Source organism: Dermacentor andersoni, chromosome 11 (assembly GCF_023375885.2).
Source record: "Dermacentor andersoni chromosome 11, qqDerAnde1_hic_scaffold, whole genome shotgun sequence".
NCBI lineage: Eukaryota > Metazoa > Arthropoda > Arachnida > Ixodida > Ixodidae > Dermacentor > Dermacentor andersoni.
This window is the reverse complement of record NC_092824.1, coordinates 4728605-4748712: the sequence shown is the minus strand read 5'-3', so window position 1 is coordinate 4748712 and position 20108 is coordinate 4728605. Positions and strand designations below refer to the sequence as shown.

The window sequence follows — 20108 nt, the reverse complement described above, 5'->3', positions numbered from 1 at the left end:
AGCATAAGCTGAACATAATTAAAATCGGAAAGCAGTTACGTGCATGTACTTGACTCTAAGCGCCTGGGTATGCCCTGCTGTATTTGACAGCACTGCACCAAAAAACCAGTAAAATGCACGCACAAACTTCTGACGGGTGCTAGATGTGAGATAATGCACTATACTCCACTGCTCATGCTTATGCATGTCTGCGGGCAAGAACAATCAATGACACTGAGGGGCTCGACATTCAATAACAACCATATGAAACTAAGAAAAGCATGGCGTTTTCTAAATTCAAATTTGCAATTACAAATTATCAATGACGGTTAAATTTGTGATATGCTTCCATTATTTCCTTGGCTTTGTATCGTTTGTGTCCGTTTATTTGTAGGATTTGCCAGCAACATCCACCCTCTCGAGGTCTGGCCGACCAGAGCTGAGCCATGCCTTTTGAACAAGTATAGCGCATGCCCCAAAATAAAACACAGATGCACAACAGTAGTGTTAAAAAACAGTTTATACAAGTGAGGCTTGTGCTGTATGACTCGATTCCAACGGCATGAAACAATGACAGGAGTGGCATCGTGCACACATTTAAATGTCATGAACCCTTGCCATGCCATTGACACACAACAGCAATCAAGAAAGGGGAAGAGGCAGTAAATCCAAAGCCAGGCATTCACGCTTGTGACACTAGCATACGAACTAAGCGAGACCTGGTAGGTCTTGGCATCACATCCCTCACATGCTTTGGTTTGTCGAGTCTTACCAGCTTTGGCAATCATCATGCAATTCCAATGCATCGTTTTTGTGTAGCCACCAAAAGGTCAGAGGCATGAATTAAAAGCTACTGCTGCCACCGTGGTAGGCGTGGAACGGCCGAGAAAGCAACAACGCTTGGGTAAGCCAAAGTGCACACAAAGAATTGCTTCGCACCATGAGTCAGCTACAGTTAGCTCTGCCAGGGCAAGAGCTTCACACCATGGCAGAAAATGTAACCGAAATAAACATTAGGAACAAACAGTTGGCTACATTATTGGACAAACACTAGAGAAGTCAAGACCAAACATTCACAGTTAGATGTGCCGAGGCCAGAGTTTGCTGCGCACTCAATTCCAAAAGTTAGCCGTTGGCGTTCACCTGGGAAGCACTAGGAGCAGGGCTTTGCATCACGAGGGCCAGCTTGGAGCATCACATCGCCCGCCCCCAGCCAACAGTGTGCAACCAACCAGGATGCATAAGAACCCACCACAAAGCACAGAAAGGTACTCTGGCGGGTGAGAAGCTAAAAGAAACCAGCCCGACAGAGAGACAGCACAAAAAAAAATGGCTCGATAAACTGGGGACACATAGGAAAAGGGGGTTAACAAGTTTGTCAGAGGCAGGCAACATCCAACTGAACATGCACGTGGTGAAAATGTAAGACAATGCAGCACCTGCTGCTCCACGTTACTAGACCGCCCGTGAAGTGGACGACACAGATAAACACAGCACAAATTAGAACAGGGTCGCTGTGAGACACACGGCGGAGCACACATCGTGGCCAGTCCTCCAGTCTGCTGCAAGCTGGCTACCCCAAAAGGTACCCCCTTGCACATCCCTAACAGTTTGCAACAGGCTGTCCTCTCCTGCTGGTATGGCAACAAAGGTCCAACGATGTCCTTGGTAGCTATGCGCCCACCTGCAATGCAGGGAAAACAACATCACTACCCAACTTACACTCAAACTAGTTTGACCTCGCATGTCAGTGCACGGGGACACTGAGGAACAACACCAATACCTGCCCAGACCTGCTTCCACAACAGTGATTCACTCAGCACTGCTGTGAACCAGTATGCCCCACCGGTTAAAAGAGCTGTACATTGTATTTATTCATCGTATGACACATCATACATTGATGAGACCAGTCGTTGCTTAAATATCTCACTGCATGAGCATGTAAAACAACGCTACTTTGGCAAGTGCAAATAGACACACACTGATGACCAAGTCTCTAAAGTACACTGATGTACACTGAAAAACAGCCTGGAGGAACCACTAGTAGTGTCGCAGACAAACACTAGACGTCTGCAGCATAATCTAACCTGGACAGCCACCAAGATAGTGCTACTACTATCTGTATACAGTAGAACCCCACTGATAAGTTTTTCATGGGACTGTAAGAGCCGAGAAATAGGAAAAACTGAGAAATAAGAGTAGTGGTGAACTGCACACAGTTTTAATTGTTCCGTTAGAAAAAAAAGTTGCAGTTTCAGGTTGAGCCGTGATTGTGGGTTCCCCTTGCATGCTTTCGTTTGCACATACAGAATACGGCGCACAGTGACAGTGTATCACCCTTAGGCTTTATACGGAACATATTTTAGCGCATACTATATATGTGCCAGAACTAATTTTAGGGCCTAAACAAGCCGTAGACACCATCTTTAGATAGCAAATACAGATTTCAGAGGCCATACTTTTGCTGGAGGAAACCAAAAATACGTCATAGGTGTCACCCCCGGCACTTTGGGTGGCCAATCTCATTGTCAAGCCAGCCAAAATAAGTCAACAAGGCCGCTCGGACTGGTGTAGAGTGGCAGTTCGCAACGTATAATGCAGGAACAGTCCCACAGTTGCAACACAGCAGTGGGGTTCCCAATGCATTGGATCCCAATATTGTAGCTATACCAGGACTGGCCAAAAACGATGTAGCAGCCAGGAAAATACAGCACCAAAGAACGCAACAGCAGGGTTTTACTGTATGTACAGTTGACTTGACTATATCGAACCTGTCAACATGCAATTGTCCGTTCACTGAACAATTTCTCAAAAATGTAAATTTACAATGAGATTATATAGGTTACATGGTTACAAACAAAAGTATCAGCTACTACCAATATAGTATATAGCATGAAGCTGCCCCAGAAGTTTGCTTTCCCCTGCGGCGGCCAGCAACACCCCGTCAGAAAAAGTGGTTTAGCCGTGCTGCATCTGCGTGGCTCCTTGGCGCCAAAGCCTGGCACCCCCTACAAAAAATGATCCTGATCTGCCCCGCAGACCTTACTCACAAGCCAATCAGTTTCTATGGTTTCTCGTCGTCGTAGTTTGTTTTTCTGCACGTTTGTTGTGATACGTGCCGTTGCTTTGTTGTTTTGTTTTTCCACGTGTTGCCTTTGTTTTTATGCTATGGTTGGCGTGAAATGGCAGATTCTGCTGTTCACCACGAAGTTGGAAATTAACGTCACTGCAGCACCCTAGGCCGACATTATGAAGGAAATGATGAAAACTGCTCTCGTCCTGCCAATTTCCGCATTCCCATTGACAACACCATTCCAACGAGTCCAATGAAGTCGGTATCAGCGAGTTGTCAGCATTTTCCAGAAGCCGTCGACGGGTGAATTATCAACAAGCTTGTGTCCACAGACGAAAGTGCAGCAACCACGGGTGAGTGAGAATGAGGACTTTATTGCAGACTTCTTTTCACATTGTGAATAGGGACGGGAGTGAAGGGAACACTTGGTGCTCTCTGATCCTGCTCGCTGCGCCCACCTGCTCCAACGTGACACATGCGCTTGTCCTTTTTCGGCACTTCCGTAAGAACGTGAAAAGCTGCGGCCTCAGCTTCTCAGATTCCTCGGAGGAGAAAAAAATGTGCTCCTCCAGGCAACGAAAATATTGAAGCAGAAGAAAGATTTGGGACCATTTCGTGCCACAGTATGACTGAAATAAGGCCATTTTGTCAATAAAATACTATTACAAATGGTATGCGTTTTTGTCTTCAGAAGTTCTATACTAAATTGCACTGTATATAACCAGTTTCCATGTTTTTTTAGGAGTTCCATATATGTGAGCGACTGTACATACATTTCCTGCGTTACATGCTCTAAGGTCACTTTGTGTCCAATGGGCCTGCAAGAAAACGCAACCAACTGGCACACTCACACCAAGCACCAAGTTGTGATTGTGGGATCCATCCTGTCGCCTTCTTCCTTCCTTCCCATGCCTTCCACACTACGAAGGATTTTTCCTTATCCAAAGAATGTTTATCGAACAGCCCAAGGAGCCACCCTTTTACATTTTAAGTAGTATAAATGAATATTTGTTTTTCTATTTCTCGTAACTAATACTATATTGTCACGTGGTAGTGACGTTTAAGAAGGCAGCAAAACTGTGGTTAACGAAACATGCATTTTATTGGGCGAACTTGTGCCCTCAAAAACAGGCTACACTCAAAGAACAACGCTAGCGGCGAACACGATCGGCGGTCGTTGAAATCTGATCAACGGGTCAAGCGCGTCGGCTTTTCTACAGCAGTCGTCGAATGTTCCAGACTAATCGCTGGGATCCGCGTGTCTTCCACAAAGTTCGATACCATTCGCGTCACGCGATGAAATCAGATAACACAAGGTTCGGCGACGACAGAGAGCGGATAGCAGCATTGATAATATTCCAGAAACTTCCAATACATGCAGGCGCGACCCGTGCTGTGTGATAACATTTGTTAGGCGGCGAAACGTGGTCGCCCGATAAAGAAAAGTACACGTGTCAATAACCACCTCTTGAAGAGCATCGACCCGATGCTGCAAACAAACGAAAGTAATAAAAAAAAGCACTCATGATTTAGCAGTGATTTAGTTTCAGCGAAGCGGGTGAGGTAGTCAGTCGCCACGACAAGCCACTTATTTTCGGTTGTTGACGTCAGAAAGGGTCCCAACAAGTTCATCCCGATCTGCTGGAATGGTTGGCAAGGAGGCTCGATTGGCTGTAGTAATTCTGCAGGTCCTGTCGGTGGTGTCTTGCATTGCTGACCGTCTCGGCATGTTTTCACATAACGGGCGACATTGATGGTCAGGCGCAGCCAATAATACCTTTCCTGTATCCTCGATAGCATACGGGAAAATCCGAGGTGTCCAGCGGTCAGATCGTCATGTAGGGCGTGCAATACTTCTGGACACAGTCCTGATGGGACAACAAGAAGGTAGTTGGCGCGCACTAGTGAGAAGTTCTTTACAAGTAGGTTGTTTTGAAGCAAGAATGAAGACAATCCTCGCTTAAATGCCCTAGGGACAACGTCGCTGTGCCCTTCCAAATGCTCGACGAGGTTTTGCAACTCCGAGTCTGCTCGCTGCTGTTCAGCGAAGTCTTCCGCGCTTAAAATGCCAAGGAAGGTGTCATCTTCGTCATCTTGCGGTGGCGAGTCAATGGGGGCGCGTGATAGGCAATAGGCATCAGTGTGTTTTCGTCCGGACTTATAGGTTACAGTGATATCATATTCTTGCAGTATTAGGCTCCACCGCGCCAGCCGTCCTAAAGGACCGTTTAAATTCGCTAGTCAACACAAGGCGTGATGGTTGCTGACGACTTTGAATGGCCTGCCATATAGGTAAGGGCGAAATTTCGCTTTAGCCCAAACGATGGCAAGGCATTCCTTTTCGGTTGTAGAATAATTGCCTTACGCTTTTGACTACGACCGGCTAGCATAAGCTATCATGTCCATCATGTTCATGTCCATCTTTTCTCTGGACTAGGACGGCACCGAGGCCTAGGCTACTGGCGTCAGTGCGGATTTCGGTATCGGCGTCCTAGTCGAAGTGCGCAAGTACGGGCAGCGACTGCATGCGTCGTTTGAGTTCTTGAAATGCGTCGGCCTGCGGCATTTCCCACTTGAACTCGACGTCACATTTAGTTGGCTGTGTCAGCGATGCGTGTAAAGTCCTTGACAAATCGCCTGTAGTAGGCACACATGCCAAGAAATCTACGCACTGCCTTTGTGTCGATGGGCTGCGGGAACTTTGCGATGGCAGCTGTTTTCTGCGGGTCGGGGCGTGCTCCAGACTTGCTGATGACGTGGCCTAGGAACAGAAGCTCATCGTAAGTGAAGCGGCACTTTTCTGGCATCAGAGTGAGCCCCGATTACTTGATGGCCTCTAGTAGTGTCGCAAGCCGCCTAAGGTGATCGTCGAAATTTCCGGCGAAGACGACGACGTCTTCCAAGTAAACAAGACAGGTCTTCCACTTCAATCCTGCTAACGCTGTGTCCATGACACGCTGGAACGTTGCAGGAGCCGAGCACAGTCCGAATGGCATGACCCTGAACTCGTAGAGGCCGTCTGGCGTGATGAAGGCGGTCTTTTCGCAATCTCTATCGTCGACTTCTATTTGCCACTAGCCTGACTTGAGGTCCTATACGAGAAGTATTTAGCGTTGCAGAGCTGATCCAATGCATCGTCTATCCATGGAAGGGGGTACATGTCCTTTGTGATCTTGTTCAGTCAACGATAATCAACGCAGAAACGTAAGGTACCGTCCTTTTTCTTCATCCGCTTAAATTTTGACCCTAATATACCGAAGTGGACTGAATTCTTGACTAATCGTACACAATTCATCACCATTAATAATAGGAATTCTAATTCAGTCTAACCTCAGGCGTCCCACTACTTTTCCTAATATACATAAATGGTTTACCATTAAACTTAACATCTAGCATACATATGTTCGCGGACGACTGTGTGATGTATCGTGCTATTACCGTATTTACACGACTGTAAGTCGAGCCCCCCTCTATCGCGTGACAGGAAAAAAAAAAAAAAGAGATAGAGAGCATACCCGAGGGTGCATTCGATAACGAAAATTTATTAGTAGCTGACATGGTCACTGGACTACTCGTCTTCATTAGTGCTGCCATCATCATCGTTGCTGCGGTCCCACAGCGCCTCGTGGTCCAGCGAAATTTCACAATTGGCAAACGACCGCACCAGGACATCTTGTGGAACAGCAGCCCACGCCGAATGCACCCGACCACACGCAGCCGTTAGGGAGGCTCTTTTGACAGGTCCGGTTGGCGTAATTTCGCAGTCTTCTGCCGCCTGCCACTCGTTTTACTCACGGCGGAGCAGGGCCTTAAAATTAAGGCGAAGGTCCGGGCTTGTTTCATGACCATGTCGCACTTCACTGGCAGGGACCGATCACGCATTTCAGCGACGTACGCCGCAAGCTTAGCCTGCAGCTCCGGAAAGAGTCCAGACTTCGGCACGTGGGAAACTTCTCACTTGCCGTCACAGGTGAAAATTTCGGTTCGCTGCAGTCGCCACTCTCGCAACACCCGTTGAGAAACATCGAAATTGCGGCCCGCTGAGCAGTGATTTGTTTCTTCGCCGTAAAGGATGGCAGCCCTCTTGAACGCTGCTGTGAACGAGTGCTGAACGATTAGTGGGCCTGGAGCACTCATGACGACTGGGGAAGCATAGAAGTAGCACGTAGCTGGCAGTCAAGTGGAACGCGTCAAACCAATGCCAATGCCTTTCAACAGAGAAAGAGAAACCTACGAGCGGTGTCTGCTCTTCCATGAACTACCGATACACCCTGCATGCGCCGCCGTTCTGAGGGTGCCGCGGCAAATGGGAACAGCGGCGCTTTCATCAACTATCGACCCCCCCCCCCCCCCCCCCCCCCATGAGTGTTGCATGCACTGTAAAACTCTCAAAAATGTTGAAAACCCCTTCCAAAAGCGAACAAACACACGGGATATCGAAAAGATACCGGTAGGGCCATAGAGCAAACATAAAATTGTACCTACATTGTAGCTCCTGTTGGTCTCGCTTTTTTGGCGGGGCCATGTTTTAGTTTCAATTGTAAGTCGACCCCCCAACTTCAGACCTTCAAATTTTAAAAAAGTGGTCGACTTACAATCGTGTAAATACGGTACTTCCACCGCTGACCAATCTTCTCTTCAAAGTGATCTTAATGTTGTCCAGGACTGGTGTAATGAGTGGCTAATGGAGCTTAACCCACGTAAGAGTAAATATTTGTCCATTCACCGTCGCCGTAATTCTCTCCCATTTCCTTACGTAATCTCTGAAGTTCCGGTAGAACTAGTTCATTCGTACAAGTATTTAGGAGTAACACTTTCGAGCAATCTTTCCTGGAATCCTCATGTTATTAACCTAATATCATCCGCTAACAGGACGTTAGGATTTCTAAAACGCCATCTACATCATGCTCCTCAACATGTAAAATTGTTAGCCTACAAATCATTTGTCAGGTCAAAACTAGAATTTGCATTGCCTATTTGGAATCCTCATCAGGCATACGCAATTAATCATCTTGAATCTGTACAAGATTGCGCCGCTCGTTTCATCCACTCGTCATATTCCTTTGACATCACCGTTTCCTCCTTAAAAACTGCATCCGCATTTATCCCCCTTATCACTCCGTCATCGCATTGCCAGCCTATTTTTATTTAACAAATTCTTTCATAGCCAATGCGCATCGCACCTTACATCCTTCCTCCTACACGCATATCTCGCCGCACCAGCCATCAGCTACAGCTTGTTCGTCCACCTTCACGCACTGTCACATTTTCAAATTCTTTTTTTCCTCGCACAGCTGCAGACTGGAACGGCCTTCCTAACGACGTTGCTGTCATTATGTGCCCATTTAAGTTCATCGAAAATGTAAAAAACGTCCTGTTATTGTGACTATGTATTTTTATTCTTGCCACACCTTATGTAACGCTCCATTTATTGGAGCCTTTAAGGTAATAAAATGAATTGAAATGAAAGACAACAGGGGATGCCCACGGGCTTTTCGACGGCTGGATGATGTCGTCGCGCAGCATTTCGTTGACTTGTTCTTTTATAGCTTCACGTTCTCGCGGCGCAACTTGGTAAGAGCTCTGGCGGAGTGGTCGAGTGCACTCCTCGGTGATTATGCGATGCTTTGCGACTGGTGTTTGTCAAACCCTCGATGACGTCGAAAAGCAGCCTTTGTATCGTCGGAGCAGACTTCTGAGCTGTTGTTGCTTAATAATGGGGAGACATGGATTAATGTCGATGTAGTCGGGGTAGATGCGGCGGAATCCGAGAGGACAAACACATTACTGGTTTCCAGAATTTTCCTCGATGTACGCGTTCGTTGTGCCCTTGTTGATATGCTTGAACTCCTGGCTGAAGTTTGTCAGCAACACTTCAGTTTTCCCTCCATGCAGTCTAGCGATCCCTCTTGCGACGCAAATTTCACGGTCTAGCAGTAGACATTGGTCACCCTCGATGACGCCTTCTACGTCGGCAGGTGTTTTGGTGCCGACGGAAATGACAATGCTGGAGCGAGGCGGCATGCTGACTTGACTTTCGAGCACGCTTAAGGCATGGTGACTACGAGAGCTCTCCGGCGGTATCGCTCAATCTTCCAACAGTGTTATCAACTTCGACTTCAGGTCTATGATTGCGCCGTGTTGGTTCAGGAAGTCCATGCCGAGAATGACGTCTCGTGAACACTGTTGGAGGATAACGAAGGTGGCAGGTTAAGTCCCATCATGAACGGTAATTCTTGCTGTGCAGATTCCAGTCGATGTGATGAGGTGTCCTCCAGCGGTCCGAATTTGAGGGCCTTCCCATGTAGCCTTAACTTTCTTCAACTGGGCGGTGATGTGTCCACTCATGTCGAAGTAATCAGCCCCTGTGTCCACTAAGGCGATAACTGCGTGGCCGTCGAGAAGCACGTCGAGGCCGGTGGTTCTTTGTCTGCCGTTGCAGTTAGGTCTTGGCGTCAGATCACGGTTGCGTCGGGTTGGCCTGTGGTTGATACGTGGTGTTGTCAGGTCGTCTTTCGTCGGCATATTCTTTGCTTCCAGACTTCGTCGTGACGGCGGCGTGTCGTAATGTCGTCGAGGTATTTTCTTTCGCGTCTTCGTCGGCGGCGGAGGATCTTCGTCAGTTCGACGAACAGCAACCGCACCTCATCGGTTGCTGCTTTTAGTTTTCCGGATTTGGGCTCGCAGACCGGCCCCGGGCTGGGCCGGTGTATGGTCGGCGCTGCGACGACGGGTAGCGGCCTGGTGACGGCGAACGGGAAGGTCGTCGAGGGCTCCACAGAGTGTTGGCGAGGTAGTCGGCGATATCGCGAGGTCGTTCGCCAATCCTTGGTTGCGGCGCGTTAACGACGAACCCTTGGAGTCCCATCTCCCGGTGCGGGCATCGGCGGCAAATGTGCTTGGCTTCTCCGCAGTGATCGGGGGCGCGCCAAACGTCTGTCTTCCTTGGAATGCCGCGTGAGGTGACGGGTTGGTGTGCTGGCGGCGGGGGTGGTGGTGGACGACGGAATTGCGGTCGTGTAGGGCTGGGGCGTGGTCGTGGAAGGGGGCCTTGACGGCGGGCGACGGCGGCGTAGGTCATCACTTCCGGCTGGGGCTGCGGTGATTCAGGTTGCAGCTCAGGAACTCCAAGCGATTGCTCAAGCTCATCTTTGACGATTCCGGCGGTTGAGGCTACTTCAGGCTGCGACCTCTGCAGCTCTTCCCGTACGACCGCTGTGATAGTCTCGCGCAGATCGTTGGTGGCCAGTGATTGAATTCTTGCGTAATTGCTAGAAGTCGTGCGGCGGTTGAATTGCCGGTTCCGCATTTCGAGTGTCTTCTCGATGCTGGTGGCCTCGCAAAGGAACTCTTCTACGGTCTTCGGTGGGCTTCGTATTATTGCGCTGAAAAGTTCTTCCTTCACACCCCGCATGAGAAGGCGGACTTTCTTCTCCTCGGGCATATCCGGGTCGGCGTGGCGGAACTGACGGTTCATTTCGTTCATAACGTTCTCGTTATGTAGCTGCACTCGGGCGTCCAGCATGGGTTCGGCCCTTTCCTTCCGCACAATGCTCGTAAAGGTGCGCAGGAAGCCGCTACGGAACAGGTCCCATGTTGTGAAGGTAAACTCCCGGTTCTCAAACCACGTTCTGGCGGCATCTTCTAAGGCAAAGTATACATGCCGCAGCTTGTCGTTAAAGTCCCAGTTGTTGAAAGTCGCGATTCGTTCGTAGGTCTCCAGCCAGGATTCTGGGTCTTCAGTTGCTGCTCCATGGAAGGTCGGGGGGTCCCGAGGTTGTAGGATAACGGGGGACGCTGGGGCAGCCATTGGGGTTGTTTTGACCACGATCTTCTTTGCCGTCTCGGAAGTCCGTGCTATGGGGGCAGTCCTTGCAGTCTGCAGCCAGCACGCTGGTCTTGGGCAATGTTGGTTTTGTCCTCGGGCTTCGGGCTTGGATCGCGGCTTTGTGGGGGCGTTCAGTACATGAACGCGCTAGCACCTCCTCCAGACGTCACGTGGTAGTGACGGTTAAGAAGGCAGCAAAACTGTGATTAACGAAACGAGCGTTTTATTGGCAAACTTGTGCCCTCAAAATCAGGCTACACTCAAAGAAGAATGGCAGCGGCGAACACGATCAGCGGTCGTCGAAATCTGATCAACGGGTCAAGCGCGTCGGCTTTTATACAGCAGCCGTCAAATGTTCAAGACTAATCGCTGGGACCAGCGTGTCTGCCACCAAGTTTTACACCATTCGTGTCACACGATGAAATCAGATAACACAAGCTTCGGCGACAACAGACAGCGGATAGAAGCATGGATAACATTCCAGAAACTTCTGATACATGTAGGCGCGTCTTGCCGTGAGCGATAACATTTGTTAGGCGGCGAAACGCGGTCGCCCGATAAAGACAAGTACACGTGCCCATATAAGCAGTAACTACCAAATTTTCTTATGCAATTTCTCATACCATTCTCCCCTTGTCTAATGTTATTTTACCTTGAGGTACTTGAAATAAACCTCAGGCCTAGTTGGGACTACAAATGAGCTAGAAAGCAATATCTGCGCAATGTGTTCCACTCATAGTTTCTCACTATACCACCTACAGGGAAATCTGGTGGCACCATATATGGGAGATTCCTAAGGGGCACTCTGCTGTCATGAGAATGACGGTACACATGTCTGCGAGACTTGTGTTGGCTGGTGTTTTAAGAGGCTTCATCTAAAACGTGGATATGGCTACACAAATGGCGCATTCCTAAAGTAAAGTCTTCATAAAATGTTGTAATTCACCCAAATTACACCTTCCAATGAAGTTTACTCACCTACAATGCACAACCAAGTGAAGAAAGCAAGAACAAATGACAAACTGTTCTAAAGCGAGCGCGAATCTTGTCTGTCCTCCAACTTTAGCGGCCCGCTGACACTTTTCACGTTTCATAGAATTAAAAAATTGTATGTGCAATAACATGTTCTCATAATTAAAAACGAAACATGTTTATTGTGTAATAATAAAGCTAAAACAGCTTTTTACACACTGTTTTGGTGAAGAATGAATCATTGCGACACAGAGAATGATGTTTCCCAGGCACGCCTTCAAGGTGTCCTGGCTCTCCGAGAACGATGCCAATCCGAAGTCGCAATATACAGTGAAACCTCGTTAAACCGTAGTTGGCCGGAGCTTGGAAAAAGTACGTACTAAACGGTACTACTGTTTAACCGAAATCGCATTAGATCGCCCACTTACCTGTCAAAAGTGGAGCTCAGAGAGAGTGTAATGAAAGGGGAAAAAACATGCAGTATTTATTCACTTCGCGCAACAAAAGTGTTATTTTCGTTTGATGCCGCAGCGACGTAGCAGTGATGACAGCAGCCTCAAACCTACTGAAGCTGTGAGCCAGCTTTTCAACCAGCCCCCTCTTCTCGGCAAACACTCGCATGGTAGTTTCCTCGTTGGCATTGCATATTCTCCGTGCACAGGCGTGGCAGCGTTGCAGAAGTCATGGGGCACCTTTTCATTGCAGGGTGTTGTTCTCGTCACGACAACTGCATTCATGAAGCTGATGTAAAGCGCAGCTTCTGCCACTGTAGGGCCTGAATCGCCCATGCTGTCACTTTTCGTGTCATCTTTATCACTGTCGCGAGGCGACACTTCGACAACAACAGAGGCAGCGATGGCAAAAAGTCGAACCTCGTAGCCGACATCTGTTCGCGGTTGCAGCTGCGCTGCCGAGCAACTTCGTATTCCAAATGCCACACACCGCAGTCAACAGTAGATCCATGTCGTGTGCCAGCACCAACTTCTTCATGTCACGTTCGATAGCACGAAAGATGTCTTAATTTTTCTTCTTTGCTGAGCACCCGGCATCTTTTTTATCCGAGCTTTGGCATGATGCGAGTCCTTGATTGCACGACACCACAGCGCTCTCTGGCATGGCGTCGAAATGATGTTGATGTGGCTTCACCCGCAAACACACAGGGCACTTGGAGGCCGTTATTCTATCTCTGAAGCTTGTTGTTCTGCCGGGCCGCCCGATGGAGACGACACACCGCCGATTTGCGCGATGAAAAGTGGAATCAGTATGTATTAACCAATACTTACGCATTACGCTGGTACGGTTTATGCGGATACCAAACACATGATGTTCAATGGCCGCTTAGTTGAGGATTTGACTTTACCACTTTTAAAACGAAACTACTGTTTAAGACTTTCCTGTCCGCGCCCATGCCCATTGACAGTATGTCGTCGATGGTTTCAACGTCGATTTTCTCCCGTTTGGAGCGCTTATGGACAGCTAGCGCCATCCAGTGCATAAAAGGACAACTATTTTTCAAGTTTCGCTTTTGTGTTTCCTTTTTTGGCCGCGGGAGGGATTTTTAAAATGCCTTTTAATCACACTTGACGAGCACGCGTAGTTTCGAATATGGCGTCGACGTTGCGCGCAGCTGCTCCTCAGAAACGGCGAGTTTCGACGGATTCCGATGAGTCTGCATCAGAATTTTGTGATGGTGGTAGCAGCGGAGACTCGGGAGATGATTTTGACTCATCCGACTTCAGCACGGTCGGTGAAAGTGCGTCAAGTAGCCCCGGAACGCCGACAGGTATCCGCCGGTAAGTTCCGTTTTCCACTCCGAGCCATTTTATTGCGGCCGCGATCAGATCTAAAGACATGCGGCGTGTTCTAAAGGCTATGGCTCTTATCTGCAGGGTGTCAACGTCGTTTGTACAGGACCACTTGTCGGCGGCGGCACAAAGAGTGCAGTTTTGCGAGAGAAGACAGCCGGGAGTTGACCTCAGCACTGCACTCCGCAGTGCCGCGCGGCGCTTTGCAAGAGCCGTCGACTTCTTCGCGCAGTTCTTCACGGCGGAAATAATCACCGAGATATGCAACATGACTAATAAGTATGCGTGGATGCATATTTTGGAGAAGCAATCATACAATCAGAGAAACGGATCTTGGAAAGAAGTGACTCCCGATGAGATGAAAAAGTTTATCGGACTTCTCATTTACATGGGTATTGTACAAGTGCCGTGCTTGCACTGCTACTGGAACACGCAGAAATTATTTTCTGGTCTTCTTCCGCCTTTGGTAATGCCAAGAAATCGATTCAAAGCGTTGCTTGCATTCCCGAGTGTGTCTGACCCTGAGAAGACAACTGCCGCATCCCATGGCAAGCTGCATCGCGTAGCTTCGCTGCTGAAGCACATCAACGCCTCATCCGCCCAATTTTTCCAACCTGATCGGAGCCTCTCCATTGACGAGAGGATGGTAAAGTCCAAAGGCAGATCCGGAATTAGACAGTACATGCAGGACAAAGTTATCAAATGGGGCTATAAATTGTGGGTTTTGGCGGACTCCAAATCTGGTTACACTGTTCAGTTCAGTGTATACACAGGAAAGTGTGAAGCACGTGGGCTGGCATTTGATCTTGTGACGCGACTGGCAGAGGACTACCTAGATCTAGGCTACATCATTTATTTAGACAACTTTTACACGTCGACATCTTTGTTTGTACACTTGTTGGAGCGCAAGACGCTTGCTTGTGGCACAACGCGCAAGGATCGTCTGGGCTTTCCAGCCGAGCTCAAGGACACCCAATGGGAAAAAAAAGCAAAGAGAGGAGATGTTCGCAGGCTACGGGATCAGGACGTTCTATATTTACAATGGAAGGACAAGCGTGTTGTTCACATGATGTCGACAGCCCACACAGCCAAGAAACTTGTACTTGCGAAGCGCAGAAGGAAAGTGAACAATAAGTGGGAAGAAGTATCGGTGAAAAAGCCAATGCTGATTGACAAATACAATGTGGGCATGCTCGGCGTCGATAAATCGGACCAGCTGATTGGGATATACAATGTTCTGATGAAGTGCGTGCGCTGGTGGAAAACGCTCTTTTTCCACAGTATAGATATTGCTGTTGTTGACAGCTTTATTCTATTTGATGAGCACCGTCGGCAGCATCCCGAAGTGCCTGAATTGTGAAGAGGTTCGCGTTCAGGCTAGAGCTGGTGGAGCAGCTCATAGGACTTGATGAGTAACAACATCCAGACCCCAAGGCTCCTCCTGCTGTTCCCACTACATGTGCCCCTAAGGATCAACAGCACAAGCCCCAGAAGCTACAAAGATACAGGGACTGCAAATTGTGCTATCAAGAACAGAAAGTGGAACAAAAAACGAACGTTTTCTGCGAGACGTGCTCCGCAAACTTGTGCTTCACCACATCATGCAACTGCTTTGTTGCGGTGGCACGATAGCCACTAGGGATAACATTTTCCTTTGTAAAAAAATAACTTGTACAGATAGAAAGTTTATATTTGCAGGAATGTTGCATACGGCCTGTTCCTTCATAATGTAAATTCTGAATTTTTTTTATGTTGTCTTGGTGCAAAGCAGCATCAACGTTTTTGCGGAGTTTTCTCGTTTTGTTACAAATTTTTTATTAAGTGATTTTTTTCAATAAGTTTGTAATAAATGTTTGCTTTCGAATAACACCATCAGAAAGTACATTCCCTCTTCTACAAATTGATACTGAACATTTTAATATCAAACATTTGGTGTAGCAGCAAGAAAAATGTTTGCTAGACCACCCGAAAACTGCTTATTTTCCCGCGGACAGGAAAGTGTTAAGCGAGTACGGTTTGACGAGGTTTTACTGTACCGGCATTCCCAAGCATATCACAGCACGGCAGCACCGAATTTCCCTCTAGGCAATGTGTCGAGAAACTATTTTCACCCCACCTGGCTGTGCTGTGCACACACTCACCCGTCCTATAAGATGAAGCAGCGCTTCTTGCGACCTTCCTTACGATGTCGCTTCTTGTCCTTGCCTTTCCACTCACGCTGCATTGGGAGAGGAGAGAGAGAGAGAGAGAAAGAGGGTCAGCACAGCACAGTAGACTAAGTCAGCTTTGGCTGACGGGGTTTATTAAAAAAAAAAAAAAAGAATGAGTAAAGGATGAAATCCAAACTTCCATTTCATTTAGTTTTGCGCTAAAAACCCCATGACGTGATGTCATGGATTTCAAAGTATCTATCTGGGCTGCTGCGCCACAGTGAAAGTCATCGCAGCTTGCCAAGTTCATGCTTTGGCTCCTTTATTAGTCTATCTTTACAGATAAAAATTAACCAGACCCAATTAGACGCCATAAACATTTGTGATGTCATAGTGAGCCACTGCATTGACTCTATCCAAACTAAGCCTCCGCTCACAGTGACTCGACCTGTCTTGTTCCTTTAGCTACAGTGGCTAGAAGGGGCAATGTGATGGGTGGGAACTACACAAATTGGCAATGAAAGATGGCACCCGTCTTCAAGAGCTCAGTATGTGCCCGGAGTGCGTTCAGCTGAATGCAGGCTACCTGTTCACTTTTTCTTTGCAAATTTGTCATTTTTGTATACATTGTGCACCTATGTGCTTTTACCCATTTGCCAAGCTTTGCATGTGTGTGGAAAAAGTGTGAAAAGCGGGGCAGTGACAGCCGGGAGAACATTGACACACGGTGCGGTGTGCCTTTCTTTTTTTCTTCGTCAGTGCATGCATCGGATTGAGCAAAGCTGAGTACTAGATAAAATACTGTTATTCCTGTTTTGTTTGGTTTAAACCTATACTGCAATGGTGTCATCCACAACTAAAAACTTTTGCAACTTCAATCTTACATTTGGCAATGCATTGCGACGAATGTTGTTCGGCACCACCCAGACCAGCTGACGAGCAAAATAAGAGTATCATATAAAAGAAAAGGCATGCTCAGGGTGCACCAATCAGCCCTGAATAGCTCTCCCACAGAAATAGAATTATCATCCATGTAGATTCTGAGATTAAGTGATAGCTACGTGGTGCAGTGCTTTCGTTTGACCTTTTTTTTTGCATTTTTTTTCTTGTGTATTTGTTAACTGATTCGTGTTCTGTTATAGTGCCCAGTTCATTTCATTTGTCATGCACGCGTGCAATATGTACAGCAAAAACCTTTTCTGGAATAAACAGTGTTGGTGCATCCTCGGTGTGCTCTTAAGTTTTGCCATGAACCGCAGCTGTGATATAGAAGGTGTAGTGGGTAATATGCGGGTGGCGCTGTGCGGACTCCCACCGCTGCGGTGCGAGACCCAAGCTCGGGCTGCTGATGCGAACGCCTAGGACTTGCAATCAAGCGCTACTTGCAATCCCGCGTACGAGCTGCAGTAAACCCCCTTTCATTTGGTGGAGCTGCGGGGTAGACCTCGGAAACTGGAACTCCGAAGCCGGACACTACCTACTGCTGCGACCATGTCTGACGAAACCACCCAGGCAGATGCACTCTCCCGATCGCCCATGCGATCCGACGAAATGCCACCCTCATCCATAGAGTGCCCGGTTGCTACATTTGCTGTTACTGACATGCCGTCTGAACAGAGGAAAGATCCGTGGATTGTGTCTGTCACTGACATTCTTCACAGTTCTTCAACGGCTACATGCCCTCGAGCCCTTCGTCGCCAAGCCACCCATTTCGTGCTACGGGACGACATCTTGTACCGCCGAAACTATCAGCTGGACGGTCGCAAATGGCTGATAGTCATCCCTCGCCATTTGCGCTCCGACATATGCACGTATTTCCACGCCGACCCACAACAAGCTCATGCTGGCGTCCTGAAAACCTACGAGCGGCTCTGCCAGCATGTATTCTTGTGTCCGCAAATACATTCGGTCATGTGTAGCCTGTCAGCGACGCAAGACATCTCCTCATACGACAGGCCCTCTGCAACCTTTACCGTGTCCTGCACGTCCTTTTGATCGGATTGGCATTGACCTTTATGGGCCTCTTCCATGCACTGCTAAAGGAAATCGTTGGATAATTGTCGCAGTAGACCACCTCACAAGATATGCCGAAACTGCTGCATTTGCTTCAGCTGCTGCTCGCGACGTCGCCGCATTCATGTTACAGCACATCATCTTACGGCACGGCGCCCTGCGAGAACTGCTCAGCGACAGAGGCCGTGTCTTCTTGTCCGAAGTTATTAATGAGCTACTCGCCTGTGCACGTTAAAGAACCCCAGGTGGTCGAAATTTCCGGAGTCTTCCACTACAGCGTGCCTTATAATCAGAAAGTGGTTTTGGCACGTTCAACCCCATAATTTAATGAGCTACTCGCCGCTTGCCGCACTATTCACCGCACCACTACGGCGTATCACCCACAGACTAACGGTCTAACGGAACGGTTCAACCGCACTCTTGGCGACATGCTCAACATGTATGTTGCGTCTGATCATTCCAATTGGGACGATGTCCTCCCTTTTGTGACGTACGCGTATAATACCGCCGTTCAAGCTACCACAGGCTTCTCACCATTTTTCCTTCTTTATGGATGTGAACCATGAACTACGCTCGACACCGTGCTACCATATCATCCGGATGCCTCTGAATTCACCCCTCTTTCCGAAGTTGCTCGCTTGTTCACGTCGGCTACCCAAGGAATTCACAAAGATCGCCACGACAACGGGCAGCCCACACAGTCCTTCGCCGTGGACTCACGTCTGGCTTCAGCTGCCCTTCCAATCTCCAGGCCTTAGCCCAAAGCTTGCTCCGAAATATCAAGGTCCGTACCGGGTCATCGCGTGTACATCGCCTGTGAATTATGTGGTCGAACCGGTGATGCCATCTTCGGACAAACGCTGCTGTGGCCGTGAGACGGTTCACGTCAGCAGCCTGAAGCCGTACCACGACCCCCTTATCGTGTCATCACCTTAGGTCGCCAGGATGGCTCCTCTTCGCCGCGGGGGAAATTGTAGTGGGTAATATGCATGTGGCGCTGTGCAGACTACCACCACTGCAGCGCGAGACCCGAGCTCGGGCTGCTGATGCGAACGCCTAGGACTCACGATCAAGCGCTACTTGTGATCCCGCGTACGAGCTGCAACAAACCCCCTTTGAAATGTTACAATTTAAACTTAAATTATGTAGTTTTATGTGCCAAAGCCATGATCTAATCATGTCAGACCCGCCGCAGCAGGGGCTCCCTGCTAATTAGATCACTTGAGGTTCTTTAATGTGCACCCCTGCCCATTGTGCATGAGCATTCCGTTTCCACGGGAATGCGTTGTCTGCTCTGGAATCGAACTCGCGACCTCGAGATCAGCAGCACGACGCCACAGGAACTGTATAGGCTACCATGGTGGGTAACATGGAATAACATCTCTGAAAGCTAGCAGCACCAGTTTTCACTAGTTTCTTTTTCAGAACTTTTATTCCTTCTGCATAATATTTCGGTGCATACGGAAATGCAGGGCGGAATCCGGTGTCAGATGAGTCTGACTGATCGTACGGTATTTCCACGATTTCCACCATTGATTATGCAGTGATAAGTGCTTTTTCGACAACTAGCTGCGTCAAAGTGATGTTTACATATTACGCAGTCGCAAGTTCTGTGTATCTCCGTTTTATACTATGGGCCAACTTCTTCCATCGCAAAGCATCCCTCGGAGCTGCAAGAAAATACACTTTTTTCTGCCACATACGAATTGTGCCAATTTTTCAGCCACGTACACAATACATACCTGCTTTCGAAAGCACGGCGCTGCTGCATCCCACCTCCGTGAAGCTCACACAATGAAGTAACGCGTTCAGTAAACAGTGCACTTAAAGAATACCGCGAACACATTGCACGCGAGCGGGCTAGCTCAAAGTGCGCACGGCCGCCGCACTGGGAACCCTACGCGCTCCGGACAATGACGGCACCCCGAGAGACCCTGGCAGCGGTCAAAATTTTCATTCCACTTTATGCGTTCCTCATCCACGGCGCGCATACGGCCCCTGTCACACTGCCCCTTTAGCCACCTCACCACTTTCGTGTCCGTTCAAAGGGACTGACAACTGGCCAGAACGTGTTGCGAGATGTTGATGGAAGTGAGATGACCATGATTTGTAGAATCCAGCACATCATTCACAATTAAAGTAGGAATTATAATTTTAAATCTATAAAACCAGTCTTCTAGAGAAACCAGTAAATCTAGGAAACCAGTAAGTGGCACGACCTGGCAGTGAGATGTTGTTACTTCGGATGTATATGAGAATACTTTATGTATGTACATAAGACGGCTATT

General features: G+C 48.3%; 1 protein-coding gene across 2 annotated transcripts in view; it reads right to left on the bottom strand.

Moving 5' to 3' along the window:
• Window positions 1–481: 481 nt before the first annotated feature.
• Ras85D (ras-like protein 1) overlaps window positions 482–20108 on the bottom strand; it is a 109546-nt gene continuing 89919 nt past the window's right edge. The window contains exons 8-9 of one of the 2 annotated variants that reach the window (XM_050167281.3): window positions 15799–15875; window positions 482–1663 (exon numbers count right to left, since the gene is read on the bottom strand). In XM_050167281.3, coding sequence (XP_050023238.1) covers window positions 15804–15875 — 72 coding nt within the window. In that variant the 3' untranslated portion in view covers window positions 482–1663; window positions 15799–15803. The remainder of the gene's footprint in view (window positions 1664–15798; window positions 15876–20108) is intronic. The other variant, XM_055064348.2, reaches the window with a different exon arrangement.